Source organism: Brassica napus, chromosome A8, assembly GCF_020379485.1.
Source record: "Brassica napus cultivar Da-Ae chromosome A8, Da-Ae, whole genome shotgun sequence".
NCBI classification, from domain to species: domain Eukaryota; kingdom Viridiplantae; phylum Streptophyta; class Magnoliopsida; order Brassicales; family Brassicaceae; genus Brassica; species Brassica napus.
Genome location: NC_063441.1, coordinates 19,462,811 through 19,482,418, shown reverse-complemented (window position 1 = coordinate 19,482,418; position 19,608 = coordinate 19,462,811). Strand labels below are relative to the sequence as shown.

Here is a 19,608-nt window from a genome sequence, read left to right as displayed (position 1 = left end):
GCATGGAAGTAGCCTGTATTACGATCCCCCAGTTTCAGCCATAGCAAACGACTCCGCTGCCGCCAGTACTCCTCTTCTGCCAAATAAGCCGCATTGAGAGTCTCGGATATGTTCTGTATCAGAACGGTGTTGTTGTCCGGACTGGATAGGGCCGCATTCAGTTCCTGCTTCTTCTCTTGTATGACTCGTTGACTATTACGTTGCTGAGTTTTGTTCCAGGCCGAAATGGCACTCCGCGTCGAACTGAGCTTATCACTGAGATTTGTCTAACTACTCTTCAAATGAATAAATCTAAAAGCTAAAATCTTATGATGTATATATATAATTCTAAATTATCAATTTTTTTTACTCTTTTATGGCCACACATGTACATTTTTATGGGACTGTTTTTTTTATCAACCATAGAGCATATTTATTGAAAGTTTTTTAAGTTTCTCAAGAGAAAATAATAAAAATAATGAGAAAGAGTGAAACTTATATTACACTTTTATTACACTTGTTTGTATTTCATTAGTTTAAGCATTTGCTTAATTTTGTATAAATTATTTAGCTAAATTTGGTTATAAATATTATTATTACATTCGTAGGAAACTTATATGAATCTCTTATTACTAATGAAGCTCTTATCTCTCTTTTAATAAATGGATTTCATTCGAACTATAATTTTATTCAAATTGTAAAACTAAGGATTTGTAAACGTCTCGGCTTCTTTGTTCTTTTTGGGGTTTTTCATATAAATAATAGAAGTTGATAAAAGGTTTAGTTACAAATAAAAATTGATTTTATAACTTCATCAACAATTTGAGGTTACTTGAAACAATAGGTCTAAGGGAAGCTTCATCCCTAATATCTTGAAAGAATAAAATTGAAAAAAACTATTAAAACATGATAACTAGATACGATTTTCATGATAAGATACATTTTCTGACATCTTAAAACTTTTCAATGTTTTCATCCACATAGATTCTTTTCAATGGGCAATTGTTTCTATTAAATAAAAATATTAACCTTTTCAAGAACTTTAAGCACATTAATACCCATTAGGTGTTAATTTATATATTGTTTTAGTTAAAAATATGTATATAAAAAAAATTGTTTATAAAAAAATTATCATTGAGATTTAATTCATAAAACAACTAACAATAAATATCTTTTAAATGATTCTTTTATTTTTTTAATTAATTAACTATATTAAAATTTCAAATAACTTCTATTGTAAAGAAAGTTAAAAAATTACAGTAAATCAGAGAGAGTATATGTTATCTAATAAATAAAAGTCTAAATTCTAAGAGCTTGATTTTGTATATCGCTCTCCTCAAGTCTCGCTCAAAGTCAACCCTGGCCTCTTATACCAAGCTTCCTTTCAGAGTGTATGTTAATCGTTTTTTTCTTAAATAAAAATTATACACTTCAATAAATTTGTGATTGATAGTCTCTTTTCCTTGATTTTACCATATGTTGATTTTCAATTTCAGCGTAAGCAACTTAACTAATTTTTTGGGGTGAAAAATCACATGCCAATAAAAAAATATATTACAAAATCATAAGATATAATTCATAAAAAACAATGAAATGTATAGTTGTTGTAAGCTAAGGTTACATTTTTTCATTTTTCAAAATTGCTTTTGTATTTAGTGGCATGCACAATATCTAGACCAATAGATTGTAATTAATATTTTAAAAAAAAAGAACTTGTAATTTGATTGTATACATGTTTTTGGTTTTGAATTGGAGAAATTTGAACTTTCAATGGATACATAACCTTTATCTGGTTGGGATCACATTCTATAAATGAGGTTTTAAGCCTAGCTAATCTTCCAGATGGGTGTAACCAATTTACAGTCTATTTGCTGGATATTCTTATGTGCCTAAAGCATAGTGCATTCAACGTATCAGGAAAGGTGAAAGTGTTCCTAGTGAGAGCTGAACTCAAAAGAGAGCGGTTTTACAACTTGTCCTCAAATTTTTCACTACTAGGCCACTGGCAATAGACTGATAATAAGCATAAGTATGATAACATAGAATTCAACATTTTTCATCTTTAACATTTTTATTTTGGCATAGAGGAGCAGGAGACAGACTATGAATCTAATGGTTGAATCAAAAGCTGTTTGTGCGTGTATATGAAATTTGTTCCTCAGGCCCAGGCATCGCTATGCAGTCTGAACTGAGACTAGTCTCACTCGCCTAATAGAGTTGAAATCGTTTTGTTTTTGTGGCGTTTACATGACTACGCGCACACAACAATAAAACAAAAGATCGTAATCTTTGACGGTAGCTTTGACAGGTGGAACACTCAGAAGTTTCGATGACGTGGGCGCAATCTTGGCCGGCGAACATTTTCTCCATGTGTCACCGTCTATGTCGTGGATGCTTCGAAATTTTAAAGATGGGCCGTGACAGCCCAATAGTATAAACATAGGACCCACTTTGTGTGCCATCTCAATTCTATTTGTCCAACTGTAAAAGGAACTGTTTGTCTTCTTCACCGTCCCGTTCCTACTCTTAATTAATCTGATAAGGACCGTCATTTATTTATTTTTAACAACGTCGCCTAAGTTATAGCCATGCATTCTTCAAAAAGTATAAATTTTAAATAAACATATGTATAATAGATGTATAAGAAACATTGAAGCTGTACTCTTTAAAACAAAAACAAAAACATCGAATGTGTACAAGTATTTCTCCTGCATTTCCCAGATAATTAAACACGTAATACTCTAATTTGTATATAATCAATAACAAGCTACTGTTGAAAGATATCCCATCTGACAAATTTATTCATGCTTCTTAAAGTTCCAACAAAAATGTATTTGTGTTTAGGTGTTTTATTAATTATGGTGATAAGGGCGCAGAACATAATTTGCATTACTAAATGTTTTCTTAGTGTGTCATTTCAAACATATAATTTAACATTTTGACTAGAGATTATGGTATACTTTAGACTGCATCACTAGTTAAGAAAATTTTACACATATATTCCCCGAGTAATGTTATTGCTAACTCGAAATAAAAAGGAGAAAAAGCACTTCTGAATGCCTTGCCAGCTTGAAAAAGCTTTGAATTTCCCTCTTGAAAACAAAATTTATAATTTTGAATAAGTTATAGCCTTTATGAAAACCATAACGCCTGATGAAAGGTTTATTTCACCTAAACACGGTCACAGCTCATTATATTAATTAGCCAACTTCTTTTATCATCAAAAACAAGCAACCAACACCGTCACAACTTATTGACAGTCTTCCTCTAGGTACTTTTAATTAACCCAAGTTGTCAGTAGAGTGGCTTTAAATAAAATCACAAGTGATTAATTAGATATCTCAAAAAGAACATTATAAGCGAAAGTAAATGAAAGTTCAAACTAATTCATAAGTGGTTAGTTGATTTAAGAAATGGGCATGCATTAAATAAATGATCGCGAAGAATCGTAAAAAGGTCGTGGGCTTTTAGGTTTAGTGATTTGAAAGCATAGTAGTGTTTTAATTAGGTTTCGAGTATATAGCGAAGAGTAATGATCTAGCCACGAGCTGTCTTGAATACGGAACGGGAAAAGTATGGCGTCGAGTACCTTCTCATCATGGCGTATGAATGGAAATATACCTTCAGCCATACACTCTCCCTTTCTCAATATTTTCTCTACTTTTCCATTGATGTGGACACAAAAATAACTGGAGGATTTACTTATATTATAAGCTTGATTACTGAAAGAAGACTAAACTATGTAAACCAAGTGGTAAAAGTTGATGTGAAGTAAATCATAAATCTGTTGGTTCTAGTTTCGGTTTTTGCTGGAAACAAAAATGCTATTACTTGAGCAGACAAAGATAGACTCATGTTTTAGCACTCGTTAAGAATCCAAAACCGAACTAATAATTTGAACAGTTTTATGGGGATTAGTTGGATTTTGGCCTAGGTAACCTCTGATTAATAAAAAGAAGAAGACTATACTATATAAATCCTTACTACAAAGAAACTAAAATAAAATAATTAAATAACTATGTAGTAACAACAAACAATCAAGAATTTCAAAAAAAAAAAACAACAAACTATCAAAAGAACACATAACAAATGTAGAACATATAGCTCCCGCACAAAGGAAAAAATGTTAAAAGGTGACTTAAAGCTGATACAACAAATATCAAATTTGAATCAAATGGTTAAAAAGATTTTGAGTGATCATTGAAATACTTTTTTTCCTTTCTCAAGAAATATCAACCTGAGGTTACGTATATACGTTCATTGGCAAAAGTTTATTTTGATAATGCGATTGTATGATATTTTATACAGACTTTTAAAAGGTGATTAAATGAATTTGATCATGCTCCGACCACCACAGCAATAGTCGCTACGCGTACCATTTTAGAAGTACATTAATTAGTGGTGTATTAGGTGCGCTTATAACATTTCAATACGTGTGCATTACGAAGTTTGCTTGCACGGTTGCACCGTAGTTTTGATGATGTTACGTTTTATGGAAGCACAATCATGTCCTGTTTACCACTTAATTCAAATCAAAGCACTCGGACATATGTGAAACACTCCACCGAGGTTAGTTTTTATTATTCCAAATGAGTTTCCTCGTAGCATCGAAATACTCCTTCTTCATTTTTTTGTTTTTATTTTCATACCAATTCATGCTGTTGATAGAAATAGGTTATTCATGTGTAGTCTGTTCGATATTTGGCATATCAAGATCTAGGTTATATGATTATTTTGGATATATATTTGATTATTATCCAAAATTCTGCATATCCATTTATTCATTGCAAAATCCATGTTACTCAAACTCAATGGTCTTTTTTTAATTAATCACTACATATAATGTTTAAGGAATTTAGGGAGTACTATTATTTGACTTAGTTTGTACAAAGCACGAAAACAGGAGGAAACAACTAAATAAAGCCATTAGCTATTAGAAGGAGCACTATTTTTTCAAAAGTCATTGGGGTTTATGGGGAATTGCTAAGGTTCTAGTTAATTGAACCGTGACAATGTCTATATCTACAAGCTTCATGATCTGTCACTATCCGTATGGGAATATGAAACCTACTTAGAATTCGTGACGAATAACAAATCCGAATAATGAAAGTTGAATTAATTAATCATATACGAAGTAGGAAGAGACAAGGAATATAGCATCAAAACTAAAAAAGAAAAGAAACCACTAAGCCAGCGATCATCTAATCACAGAAGAGAACAAATCTTTTTAAAAATAATAATAATACACAATCACCTGGAAATTCGCTTACTAATCAAGACATCTCGATAATCCTCATCATAATCATTTTAATTCTTTTTTATATAAAAAATAAATAAATTATCAGAGGACAGAGGTAGACCAAAAATAATCATTTGGTCTTCTACGTGGGTTTTGTATATATATTACGTATGGGGACGTAGCCCATAACTACGCGGGCACACACCCCTCGCTTTTAAAAATCATACAAAGACAAATCCGAAACAATCTCGAGTAGTGTAACACATGAAACACTACGTCGTCGTTTCGTTTAATCAAGCGTAATTATTTAATAATATATCGTGGTTTCTTTTTCTGGGCTGGTGGGCTTTTTAGAGCAAGAGCATTAGAGGTTCAAGAGGGAGGTTCACACGTTTTACGAGAAAAAAAAAATATTAAAAAAAGTAAAAGTGATGAACTCACCCCTTCTCACCTCTTCTGCATGATACCCTCTCTCCTAAAGTTCATCACTGTAGCGCGGGCCCCACGACACGTGGCGGCCTGCGATTGGTCAATTTTTTTTTTTTTTTTTTTTTTTAAAAAAAAAAATCAAAATGAAAAAAAGAAAAACTTTAATAATAAAAAATTAAGAAGGTGAACCCCAAAGGGGGGTTCACTGATGCTCATGCTCTTATGTCCGCTTCCTCTCTCTCCTCCTTTTTAAATTATTATTTCTTTTTTTTTTCTGGTAACAAAACTTTCTTTTTTTATAAATTAAAAATGTTCAGTGTTTTTATTTAGCTATCTCTCTCTCTCTTCTGTCTCTGTTACTTCTCTCTCTCTTTCTCTCATTTCTTTCTTTTTTTTTTCGAATAGAATCTCTCAAGGCTTTGCTCTCAGATTTGGAAATCTGATCAACAATCCGGTTATTTCCGGTTTAAGAGAATGTGCGTGTTGTAACCGTAATCTGAGAGAGAAAACAGTTAAACCCTAGATTCAAAACCATTTCTCAGATCTCCGGAGAGTGAGAGTGGGAGTGATGAGTCTATGATGCAAGAATCGCTTGACGTCGAAGAAGAAGAAGTGATATCGAGCATTCGAAGAGACGATTCATTGCCGTTAGCCAAACCTCCTCCGATCATGACGCGATCTCGATCGCAAGTAGCTACGCGGCGCGTGACCCCCACGCCGCCTCCCCTGGAGATCGAGAAGCCGCTCCCGAACGGGGATCTCTACATCGGGAGCTTCTCCGGCGGTTTTCCCCACGGATCCGGGAAGTACCTCTGGAGCGACGGGTGCATGTACGAAGGCGAGTGGAAGCGAGGGAAGGCCTCCGGGAAGGGCAAGTTCTCGTGGCCGAGCGGCGCCACCTACGAGGGCGAGTTCAAGTCCGGGAGGATGGAAGGGTTCGGGACCTTCACCGGCGCCGACGGGGACACGTACCGAGGCACCTGGGCGGCGGATCGGAAGCACGGACACGGGCAGAAGCGCTACGCCAACGGAGACTTCTACGAAGGGACGTGGAGGAGGAATCTACAAGACGGGAGGGGACGTTACGTTTGGAGAAACGGGAATCAGTACACCGGAGAGTGGAGAGGAGGAGTTATCTCCGGGAAGGGGTTGTTAGTGTGGCCTAACGGTGATCGGTACGAAGGTTTATGGGAGAACGGTGTGCCGAGAGGGAGCGGGGTGTTTACTTGCGTTGATGGGAGCTCTTGCGTTGGGGCTTGGGACCGGAGTAATGTGATGAGGAGTTTCTTCGACGGTGTTGAGAAGAGTGGTTTGGTTGTGGCTGCGACGAGGAAGAGGTCTTCGGTTGATAGTGGAGGTGGGAGTTTGGGCGGGGAGAAGGTTTTCCCGAGGATTTGTATTTGGGAGTCTGATGGTGAGGCTGGAGATATCACTTGTGATATTATTGATAACGTTGAGGCGTCGATGATTTATAGGGAGAGGGCTTCGGTTGATCGTGTGCGTCAGTTTAAGAAGAATCCTTGTTGGTTTAACGGCGAGGCGAAGAAGGCTGGGGAGACTATATCTAAGGGGCATAAGAAGTATGACTTGATGCTGAATTTGCAGTTGGGGATCAGGTAAAAGTTCGTAACTTTGGTGAAATTGGATTGAGTCTGTTGTGTGTTAATGAAAGGTTGTGATTTTGTAATTAGGTACTCTGTTGGGAAACACGCGTCTGTTGTTAGAGAGCTTAAGCAGGCTGATTTTGATCCAAAGGAGAAGTTTTGGACGAGGTTTCCGCCGGAAGGGACCAAGACTACGCCGCCGCATCAGTCGGTTGATTTCCGGTGGAAGGATTATTGTCCTTTGGTGTTCAGGTATCTTTCTCGAGAGATGTTTTAATTTAGCAAGTTGCTGAGTTGTGTTTTGGGTTTGCTGATGTGTCTTTACCCGAATCATTGGGTTTAGTTGATAAGTTCGTATGTTGAAGTTTGTTTCTTTTTGTGGTGATTTTGTTTGTAGACGTCTCAGGGATCATTTCCAAGTGGATCCAGCTGAGTATATGCTAGCTATATGTGGAAACGAGGCTCTTAGGGAGTTATCTTCACCTGGAAAGAGTGGAAGCTTCTTTTACCTAACGCAAGATGATAGGTTTATGATCAAGACTGTGAAGAAGTCGGAAGTCAAGGTTAGTACTTAGTTGTTGCCGTCTTGTTTAATTTATTTTTATTTTTTGACCCTTTTCTTGTCATGCTTGATTTACTTAATTAGCGGATGGGACACCTTTTTGGTTTGTTTGTTTCTTTGCTTTCACATTAACTTTGTTAATCATAAACTCCACTAAGTCCGTGATTAGCTAAAATGAAACTTGACCTGAAGCTTTTTGTCTTCATTTGCTTAGGTGCTTCTGAGAATGCTTCCAAGTTACTACAAACACGTCTGTCAATATGAAAACTCCCTCGTGACTAGATTCTACGGTGTTCATTGCGTGAAACCCGTTGGTGGCCAGAAGGTAATGTGTTGTTTCATCTTAATGCTTTAATGGGTTTTTTTAATATTTCAGAAAATTTAACCATAGTCTGTTTACCGTTTTATCAGACTCGGTTTATCGTCATGGGAAACTTGTTCTGCTCCGAGTATAGAATCCAGAGACGGTTTGATCTCAAAGGGTCTTCCCATGGACGGAGTACAGCAAAGCCTGAAGGGGAGATTGATGAGACCACGACTCTAAAGGACCTTGATCTCAATTTTGCTTTCCGTCTTCAGAGAAACTGGTATCAAGAGCTTATGAAGTAAGCTCCATGCCTACTCAGTTTCTTTTTTTTTTTTTGCTTGTGCCACTCGGCAACGTAAACACGTTTCTAATGATGATCTGTAATTCATGACCAGGCAAATAAAACGAGACTGTGAGTTCTTGGAAGCGGAGAGGATAATGGATTATAGCCTTTTAGTTGGTGTGCACTTCCGTGATGACAGCACAGGAGAAAAGATGGGGCTTTCTCCATTCGTTTTGAGATCTGGTAAATTTAGAGACATCATTCTCTCATTGAAGTCGACCTGTCTGTGAGACTCATGTCAAAATCTTGTGCAGGTAGGATAGATTCATATCAGAATGAGAAATTCATGCGTGGTTGTCGCTTCCTTGAAGCTGAACTTCAAGACATGGATCGGATTTTAGCTGGCAGGTAACATAAACATTTATATCTTGACAATCACTTGTCCGGGTTTTCTTAACATTGACTTCGCAGAAGAAGCTTTTTGCATTCATATAGCCTTTTGATTATTACAGAGACATGTGTAGTGGTTGTGAGATTCAGCTAGTGTATTAATAAATGTAGGAATGATGTATAACTTAGTTGGCAATGATAGATAGGTGTGAAACAGATCATGTGGTCCTGTCTGCTCAAAGTTTTCAATCTGTTTTTTTTTTCTTTTAACAGGAAACCATCGATAAGATTAGGTGCAAACATGCCAGCAAGAGCCGAACGTATGGCCAGAAGAAGCGACTTTGATCAGTATACATCAGGAGGAGGAGCTAACTATCCATCTCACGGTGAGATGTATGAAGTGGTTCTATACTTTGGAGTCATTGACATATTGCAAGACTACGACATAACCAAAAAGATTGAGCATGCTTACAAGTCGTTACAAGCAGATCCTGCTTCCATCTCAGCCGTTGATCCTAAACTCTATTCCAAGAGGTTCAGAGATTTCATCAGTAGGATCTTCATCGAAGACGGCTAAAGAATGATGATCTGAGAAAGGCTAATAAGGATTTTACTAACACTCTCGGCTTCTTGAGTGGGATAATGCGCCAAGCAGGATAAAAAGGTAATCTCAAAGATAGAAGAAAGCGACTTGGAGTTTTTAATTTATTTCTTTTTGAGATAATTAGTCAAAGTTTTGGGGGTTGGGGGAAGCTTTATCTATTTTTGTGGTGAGCGATATATTTGTATATGTGAATATAGATTGTGAAGGTTTAGTACATAGTAATTACAATGGAATTCAAAATTGAAATTGGGTTTTGGTGATTTCAGAATATGTGGAATAATATATGTGTACAACAAGTCGCATAAAAGAATTCTTAAAGAAAAGAAGAAAAAGTTAACCCCATTATTTTAATTATCTCATGGGATGCTTCTTTAACCATCTAAAGTAAGGGGTCCATGTTTTTTGGTGAATAAATTTTGTACTAATTCAACTTTACCACTTTATAGAAACATTGTTTTGAAATAAGAATTAGTTGATCTATGTATGTTGTAGTAACCACAGTAATTCGAAATAGTTTAATGTGGTCAAAGAAGGGAAGAGTTGAATTGGGGCTGGTTTTATGAAAAGCAGAGAAAGCTAAACGAGAACACCCACACATGTCTTTTCCTTTCATTTCTTCTCTTCTTTACCATATCTTTTCAAAAAAAAAACGTGTCTTCTCTTAAATCTTTCAAGTTTCATTTTCCGATCTAATCAACAATCCACATTGCATTGTCAATAATTCTCTTGATTTTTGAAGCTGCTTTTTTCTTAAAAGCCTAACTTAATATTGTATTTTAATTATCTTGAAAAGTACTCTGTCCGATTTATAATATAAGTAGCTTTGACTAAATATTATGTTTTAAAAAGTAGTGTATTATAAATAGGTTAGATATAACTTCACCAATCAAAAATAAATTTATTTAATTTGATTGGTCACACTATATTTAATAAATGTAAAAGTTATCTAGAAATATGAAAATTGCTTACATTTTGAAACAAAACTTTTTTTAAAACTACTTACGATATAAAATAGAGGGAGTATGTTTTACATTGAAAGAAATAAATTGTATAGGTTTTCTTACAGTCTTTCTGAAGTAAACAATTATTGTTCTCTTTTAGTTTAAATTGTTTAATACTACATCTCATAATCCACATAATTGCTTTCGTTGGTAATAAACAACCTTTGTTACACAAGTAAATGTTGACGTACATTAGGAATGTTTAATGTAGAGAATAACTTAAAGACATGAGCCACATGACATCCTATTCACAGATCCACTAGATGTTAAAAGCTGACATACTATCTAACAACTACAATGCCTACATATTATTAGATTACATCAATTTGGAATTTGAAATCAGTAAACAAGATGAAATCCTACCAATAGTGTGCTGAGGAAGAGAGACTCAAAGTCCAAAAAGTGAGAAAATAATAATAAGAAAATTAAAAGTTCAAGTAATTGGTTAAGCCCAATTAAACTAGCATGTCATCTTCCCATTCTTTCTTATCCTAGTGTCCTAACACAAAGTTTAGTTCTCCCTGACAGATCATATGTATTGTATTATTGGTCAAAGTTTGGTTCTTAACTAACAATAAATATTGGGACAGACTTTTTTTTCCTTCTTTTTAAGAGTCTTAAGTTGTAAAAAGAAAAAAAAGACCCATAGGCTTGAAATGGAGATAAGTTCTAGAAAAACTTAGGAGCTTTGCACAATAGCACTTAATCATTATCAGTGTGATTTGTTTCAACATCTAACCATTTGAAATGAGTATATTAAATTAGACACTATACTGATTAAACTTATGTGAGGATGTATGCTGTTAAGGATTTATAAGAACCTAACTATAAACATAGATCACACGTAAGTTTATTTAGGCAATAAAACGAATCGAGCTTGATATCTTTATTAAATTTTTTCTTGATTTTATTATTAAAAATAAGTAATTATTCTCCACTAGTTTTCCATGTTGAAGAATTAAAATAGGAAAAGAACAGAGGATACGAGTAGGCTGAGTACCACTAGGTGTCTGTCAAATCGTTGCATGCCTAATATTCCTTTCTTTTTCAAAAATTTAAATATCACAAAGATTATCAATTTTCTTAAAAAGTTATGTTTGTTTATTTCACTTTACTGATTTGGTCAATAACATTACCAAAGGATACAGTAGGATCTTTGGTCTCATCGACCTCCATGTCTTGTTTAACTCATGTCTATCATTTCCATATTCTCTCTCTTTCACATTTAAATATTCTGTATATATATATTAAAAATCAGTTATAAATTTACACACTAAACAAATTTCTATTTATAATTAATATATTAAACAATATGGTTAAAATAGTTTTTATTTAAAACACTGGTTTGAAAATATAAGATGGCACTCTTAAAAAAGTCATAACGACATTTTTTAGGAACATAAAGAGTATGTTTTATATTTTCTGGTTGTATGCGTGTGTTTAATATTTGAAATGGTGGTAAATTTCCATTTCAAATATTTAACACAGTTTTGGTAGTCGATATGTAGTTTGCTTTAGATGAGTGTTACTTTCCAACAATTATTAGTTTTTCGAATTTCTGTTACTCTCTTTTTCTTGACTCACGTGGATTTTTATTAATTTTTGAATGTTATGTTACATTCAAGGAATGGAAGTAGTGGATGCATCATGCATGTAGTAAACCAGTTAGCACTCGCTATCAGTGATTATGGAAAAAAAGAAAAATCAAACCACCGTTACATCACAAGACTCTTGTATACTATGTCATTAATCGCATTGTTTATGGGCAAAACGATAAACTGCACCGCCAGTTAAGAATAAAAGGTTATGTATGCATGCCTGATAATACATGATAGTATGATACATTCATAGATCCATACATGCATTATAAGTACATACATCACACACAATGCAAACGATATATGCATATATACTCAGGATTACTTTTATTTATGCACGCGAAATCATCTACCCCAATCCCGAACTCAACAGCATATACAAATAAGGTGAATTACGTTTACATACTAAATGCAAATAAGAAGCCAAATCCAAGGTAATTGTTCCCGTCACACCTTCGGCGCCACTTTGGAGTTGATTACACTTTTTCTAATCGATCAAAGTTCAAATTTACTATTGAATTCTCGTGGTGTATATACATATGATTAACGGATTACTACGAGGAAAACCCCAAAGATATATTTATAAAATCAAACAAAATACACTGGTCACCGGTCACGTATTTATCCCTTTTCAAAAATCTTATGTTATATTATTAACAATCTAGTATTAACAATATATCAATGTTATTATTTAGCGGACGTTCAAATATATCATTAACAACAATCTAGTGGATGATACCATTTTTTTAACACTGATTTATTATGATATTACAATTATGAAAAAAATTATATATACGATTCGACAATCGACAATACTATCTACATTATAAAGATCTATATTTAACTGCATCACCTGAACCGTTCTATAGAGATTGATAAACTTACATGTTAAAGATCTTTTGACGTAAGTTTGTAAGCATTTACATAATTGTCGGTTCATTATATTGTATTTACTTACACACATGATTGTATTTAGTTGCATCATGTTGAAGATCATTTATAAGTATTTCTTCTGTAGTTTGTATAATTGTCTAATAAATCGTTTTTGTCGGAAATTGAAACATAAATTTTTTATAATGTATAATCTGAAAAAAAAAGTCTAGGATTTGAACTCCAGATGTAGACGTAGAAACCTTTAAACCTTAACTAACATAAGTGAAGGTATCCTTATTCGCTAACTTATATACATAAAATCAGCAAATATGTAAGTTTTTTGGTGTAGCACGTCGATAACATGGCATCAATAGCACATCTAGAACCGTGAAGATAGAAACGATGGACTGAATATGAAATTTTTGAGGATTTGTTATTGGAAAATGTACTAGTTGTCAATCCTTGGACATGATTCATAACATTATCTCCCTTTCTCGATCGATGAATAACTACATTGCGTACTAACGGTTTCTTCGATTCAATTCTAAAATAACAGTATGTATAAGTTGAATAATTAATAGCATTGAAAGTTTGTCAACTTTAAATACTCAGAAAATAAAATGATATTTAGGATCATGTTTTTTTTGGACGAAAAAGATCATAAACCAACCAATTATAACTTAAATAGTCCTTTTTAACGATCCTTAACTTTTTTTTTTTTGTAACACTATAACGATCCTTAACTTAAATAGTCTTTTACCAATTAAACTTGTTATTTACTTGGTTGTGAATTGTGATAGTTCAGATCACTGTCGGGGACTCGAAGATGTAGATTTCCTTAACATTGCAATATAAGACTCAGTGTTGCAAACATATTTAGCGATAGGGTGGGTTTTAATTTGGAAAGATATAATTAAAACAAAAAAGAGAGAGTAACTTAAATGGATTCAGACACATGGGGTGGAAGATTTTGACATTGAAGGCCCAAATGAAGACAAGAAGAATGGGATATTAGGGAATGGTCTCAACTTTGGGACTATGCTTGTCTGAAGTTGGAAAAAACCTACCAAACGTCCCCATTATTTTATTTAACACTCCAACATAATGTTCCACCATGAAGGGGACATCTTCCCTTAGCTTTCCCTTTCTCATTATTCTTGTAGTTTTATTCTCGTGTTTGGTACAACTAATTGGGAAAGAAATATGATTTGTAGAGGAAAAAAAATTATAAGAAAAAAGATTCATAATATAAGCAAGAATTGTAGACCATCATAATAATGATGATGTCTTTCACTTGTTCAAGAAAACCTCGTGATTCATGATACTAATAATATATACATGTAAATGGGCATATTGCTCTTTGATCCGATTCTTGCAAATTGCAATATATTGGTGTGTGTGTGTGTGTGTGGGGGGGGGGGGGGGAGGGGGGGGAGGGGGGGGAGGGGGGGAGGGGGGGGGGAGGGGGGGGGAGGGGGGGGGTGGGGTACTGATCTTGAATTGAGATAATCAAATCATGAAGGAGAACATCAGTTAAGAGAATCTCTTTAAGAAAGTATGTGTCGTGTAATAAATATGTATGGATTATATGAAAAGCTGTTCTCAGTTAAATTAACTTTTCAATATCACACATTAAATACTGACATCGAAAACATAATTTTCACTATTTCATGGTTGATGAGTTTTTGTTAATTGTTTATATTTATAGTTTAATCAAACCGAATTAACCTATATGCAATATTTTTGAAAGCAAGACTTGTAATCAAAGCCATTTTTTATCATGGGTCAACCAGACCGACTAGCTTATTTTACAGTAAGCAAATTTGTATTCCTTTTGGTTCTTTACAAACAAAATGTTCATCTCCTCTTGTCTCTTTTTCTTATCTAAAAAAGTTACAAATTTGCATCCCACACAGCTTGGTCACCTTCTCCACACATGGCATGAACCATCCACATTCTTTCAACTGATTTGCATACCCCACTGCACTTCCAGTCGAATGACGCCACACACACTTCTCCAACCTCAGCCTTTATTTCACAAACTTTGGGAAAGAGAGAGTAACAAGATGAGAAAAAAAGCTCAAATCTTCCTTTCCTAACTTCTGAAGCATATTATAAAAATATGTAGCTTTTTACCCGGAGGAGTACCACAACAGAAATTATGATCATCTATATGCTCAACCCAAGACCGAGGAACCATGACCCGAGTGTCACATCTTCATTTTGCATACTTGTGCAAAATTGGTCTGGAAAGTAAAACATCACATGTTATATATGCTTGGATAATAACCATTTCCCTCGATAAACATATTTTTTAATGGAGAATTCAAGAGCACATTTATAGTTATTTACTTACTGGTTGTTAGATATGTATGTCGCAAGATTTTTGATATAGCATAGATCTGTCATGTAGCATGTCGAAAATATATTTGTTACCTTCCTCTCCAAATTTCCAAACTTGATACGAAATATGCCTAAATTGACAAACTTTCAAGCTCACATCTTATGTCTTATAGCCTGCACTCTGATGAACTACTTGCGATTAAGTTTGCTTTTTTTTTCTTTGTCAATACTATTTACTTTGCTATTCCTTCTGTGTTCAGTTTCTAGAAAATCTCTTTCCGGTTTGCATTGTTGAAGGTTTCCAACAAAATAATATGCGTCCAAAGTCGGCGAGATTTTACGTTACTCCCACAATCAAACCCCTAGACCCATAAATTGTTAGCGTTAAAGAGTTACTTTCTACTACAGTGCAACAACCTTTTTATAAAGAAGATTTCATAGCAGCCTTTATGACATTATTCTTTTTGGCGTGACTAGCACGGAAGATCATAAACGTACATTCATATAGACTAACTAGAATGGGTATACTCGCTTCAAACACTGGCCTAAAGCCCAAATTCATTGTCAAAAGATATACAAGCGTCCCCACTAAAACAATTATAAACACCTTAACAAAATGTAAACAGCCAATTTTGCTACATCTTGCGCTCAATGGCAAGTCCATGTTCACCATATGAGAACTCCAGTTTATTTGTACTCTTGGTCCAATGGTTTACGAATTTGTTTTTGGAGACTTGATGGGTTTTTACCTAATTAATTGTCTTTGGATTTTGTTATTTACTCAACCCAAATATGTTTTCAGTTCACACTTTAATGTGGTTAGACCGTCGGTCCAGATTTTTAAAGCGTGCCTATAACTTAAAAGAAACCAAATATTATCTTGTAACGCTATTTAATTTAGTTTTGATTTATAGCCATACGGGCCATACCTAAGAATATTCAGACTTGGTTTTGTGTTGAACAAATACCAAAAAGCAGGAAATTTTACTTGCTGACCGGGCCTACGCACCCGGGAAACAAAAAGGCGAAAAGAAACCCAATGTTTTTGTTTTAATTTTTTGAGCTAAATAAATAAAAAAATTGGTTTGATTATTATCTTTTACGCTATTTAAAAGTTCACTTTATTTTTTTCTCAAATATATATATCTTTATCAAATGTATACTGTTTTTTTAAAATATACTTTAGTGCTACTGTTTATATAAAAAATTTATAGATGATATTCAGTTTAAGATAGTTTGTATACTAAGTTATTGTGTTAATAGGTTGTTTATATTATTTTTTTTTTCTATTTGTTATAACGTGATTGCATATGGTGTCTATTTACCTAATCATTGTAATCCGTTTATTTAACATATACGGTAAGCTTAAAAGCATATACATTTTTGGTATTGGACCAAAGACCAAGAAGAAGAAGAAGCCTAAGGTGTCTGTAAACAAGTCTATCCTGAAGAAGGAAGTCCCAAGGATGTCCAAGGCTGTTACTAGCCAGGTATGTATATCTCTACTACTTTAGATGTCAGTGTTGTATTATCGATAACCAATGAAACAAACTCAGTCCCCCACTTGAATCTCCCAGACAATAAAAGTCCTAAAAAAAGCTGTTTACTAAAATGTTATATGGGTCCTTTATATACTGTAGGCCCACTCACAATATGTCTATGTATTGTTATTATCAAGTAAAAGCTTTGTAAACTGTAACTACTAACTAGTCTTCTTCTTCTCTGCTTCACGACTTGTGCACAACCTATGATGCTTTTCTTTTTTCTCTTTAAGTGGCAGTCATATCAGGGAAAGAGGTGAAGGGTGCGTGGTGGTTGGGGCTGTCGCTGTGGCTGCTCCTGAGATGGAGTAAGTTCCCAAGGAGAGAAGTGTATCCTGTCAAACCCGTAAGGCGCATCCCAAACAACTGTATGACAGCGCCAGAGACTTCTCATCACGCCATGCACATCACTGTTGCCGAAGGTGGTGGAAGTGATTGTCCCTACATGGTGGTCGTCATCATATTCTCGCACCTTCTTCACTCTCATACCGCGCATCCAGACCACGAGAAGACTGTCACGATAAACCCTTGGAGAGACCAAGAAGTCTGAATGTGGATCCATTGGGGAGTAGGTTAACTCCACAGGCTTTGACTGCATTAGACCGCCTATGGCCTTGGAAAAGGCATCGAGGTTGATGCTGTGGCGCACCTTGCTCTGGGAATGAGCTCTTGATGTCGCAAAGAGTGTGATAGCCGATCCCAATACACTCACAAACACAACCGTATCTCCTGCCCTCAGATCTTTTGCTCGAACAAAGGAAGCCCATTCCTCTCCTACCGTGTACTCTCCAGTCTCAACATCAAACACAAGCTTCATCTGCCACTCTTTCCTCTCAACATCTGACAGCCTAAGTATGTCTGAACGGGGTGGGACCAACGCAGCTGGAAAACACATCTCTGTCAAGTGTGGTGGCTCAAGAAGCTTGGACAGTCGGAAGAAACCATGAGGAGAGTGGTCAGTAAAATTGTTTTGATGTGTTGTACAAGGACTGAGGCAGACCGTTGTGAAGAGTTCGTCAGTGGTATTGTCTCCAAAACAGTTCTTATATGCTACGTTGCAGAGGTAAGGAGGCATGTAACGACACACTGACACTGTATCCTCCGAAGTATTACAATACTGGGCGTGTCCCTGCGGTATGTAGTAGGCAGAGCCCAGGGCCGGCGATCCTGTTACCATCTCGAAGTCCGATGGCTTTCTTGACATCCTGACACACACAAAAGAATCCGAATCCTCTCAGACGATTTACGCGCCAAAACCAAAAATCTCCGACGAAAATCATAATCGCTCCGGTCAACCTAAAAATACGATCTACTCTACAATGTTTAAACAAAACTGTATCCCTACGATCAAGATTGCGAAGAAGTCCGATCAAGATTGATCGTGAGATTCTAAACTTGGATTAACTTTTACAGTCTAACAAGAAACCTAAAGATTCACCGAAACTAACCTGATTAGACTCGGTTCTTCTCTGCAAACGCAAACTTTCCAGAGAGAGAGAGGAGTGTGGGTTCTACGAGAGAGCGGGAGAGGGAGAGGGAGAGGGAGAGGGAGAGAAACGGTTATTTATAATTTTTTTTTTTGAACACTTTGCCCATTTATATTTATAATTTATAATTTTGTTTTTCGACCTGATTTTGGACGTGAAAATCCAAATAAAATAACTTATTATCCTTTTTTTTTTAACTTATTAGATCTGATGGGCACATGTTTTATTAACATTTTCCCTTTAATCTAAACCAAAAGTAGTTCTTTTGCAAGTTTTGTAGATTTTACCGAATTTCTATTCCTCAAATCATTTTTTTAATATACCAAATGTATTTCTTACAAAAAAAAAATATATATATATAGCTTATTTAGAGGCCTCTATATCATCCACTAAAAATATTACCATATAACTACCACTATATATGTTGTAAGTTTTTGAAATAAAAGATAATAAATTTAAGCTTTAAAATAAAGGATAATAAACTTATGCTATGCCCTTATCACGTTAAAAATAAAAATAAACTTGGTTCACTGCTTTGATGTTTTGTATAGTACATTAATCTATTTAAGTTTGCGTAAAATTTGCCACATAGGTCTGTTGTGTACAAGCGGATTTGACTTCGGTAATTCAAACATGTAATCTAGCTATGTAATTTTACCCTCCCCTCCCAAAACATATATTTAAAACAATGATTTTTCAAGTCACTTCTTAATATTAAAAGAAACAGATCTTTTTAGCTATTTTTTAGAGCAGAAAAATTATTAATGGAAAAACGAAAGTTGCTATTATCAACACAATCAATGTCGTTAATCACCTAACTGCTTCTTCAATTATCTGAAACGAACTGCTTTGATGATTGATTGATTGATTTTGGGAAAACAAATACATAAACGGATGGTACATGTCCGTTTGCTACTTAAATACTTTCACAATTCCATTCATTTCTTTATTTAAAACTAGGGTCGGCCCGCCCTACGGGCGGGATATTAGTTAATTTGATATTCACTAAATGCTCGAGTTGAAATTTGTTTTAAGATTCAAGAATTTGGTTATCTGTTATGTCTTACTTATTAGTATACGGTGGTATAGTTGTTTTTCGATTATTCTTTCTTTGGTATTGTATCAAATTAACTAATTGTCCAACTCATAATTATAGATATACAAATGTGGATTTGTGATAAAGTTTGATAACAATACTATTTTTTTTTAATTTTTATTCATAGTGGAGTGTGCATGTGTCAGAAAGAGGCCTATAACAACTTTTATGTTTTTGTGTATGGATTTTAAATATATATTATTTTGTATAATGCATACTTGCTCTACAACATTTGCTTGTAGACTAAAAAAATTGTTTTCTATATTTTTAAA

General features: G+C 34.6%; 2 protein-coding genes across 2 annotated transcripts; one reads left to right on the top strand and one right to left on the bottom strand.

Moving 5' to 3' along the window:
• Nucleotides 1-5,975: 5,975 nt before the first annotated feature.
• Nucleotides 5,976-9,657, top strand: LOC106425927 (phosphatidylinositol 4-phosphate 5-kinase 1). Its single transcript, XM_048738056.1, has 8 exons — nucleotides 5,976-7,263; nucleotides 7,339-7,503; nucleotides 7,649-7,814; nucleotides 8,028-8,138; nucleotides 8,225-8,418; nucleotides 8,516-8,646; nucleotides 8,718-8,811; nucleotides 9,067-9,657. The coding sequence occupies exons 1-8, from the start codon at nucleotides 6,224-6,226 to the stop codon at nucleotides 9,368-9,370; spliced, it is 2,205 nt and encodes a 734-aa protein (XP_048594013.1). The 5' UTR covers nucleotides 5,976-6,223; the 3' UTR covers nucleotides 9,371-9,657.
• Nucleotides 9,658-14,609: 4,952 nt separating this feature from the next.
• On the bottom strand, nucleotides 14,610-18,292 carry LOC125577151 (auxin response factor 9-like). The gene is made up of 2 exons (XM_048738055.1): nucleotides 18,202-18,292; nucleotides 14,610-17,958 (listed from the first exon to the last, which is right to left on the bottom strand). Exon 2 carries the CDS (start codon nucleotides 17,955-17,957, stop codon nucleotides 16,998-17,000), a length of 960 nt encoding a protein of 319 aa, XP_048594012.1. The 5' UTR covers nucleotide 17,958; nucleotides 18,202-18,292; the 3' UTR covers nucleotides 14,610-16,997.
• Nucleotides 18,293-19,608: the final 1,316 nt, after the last annotated feature.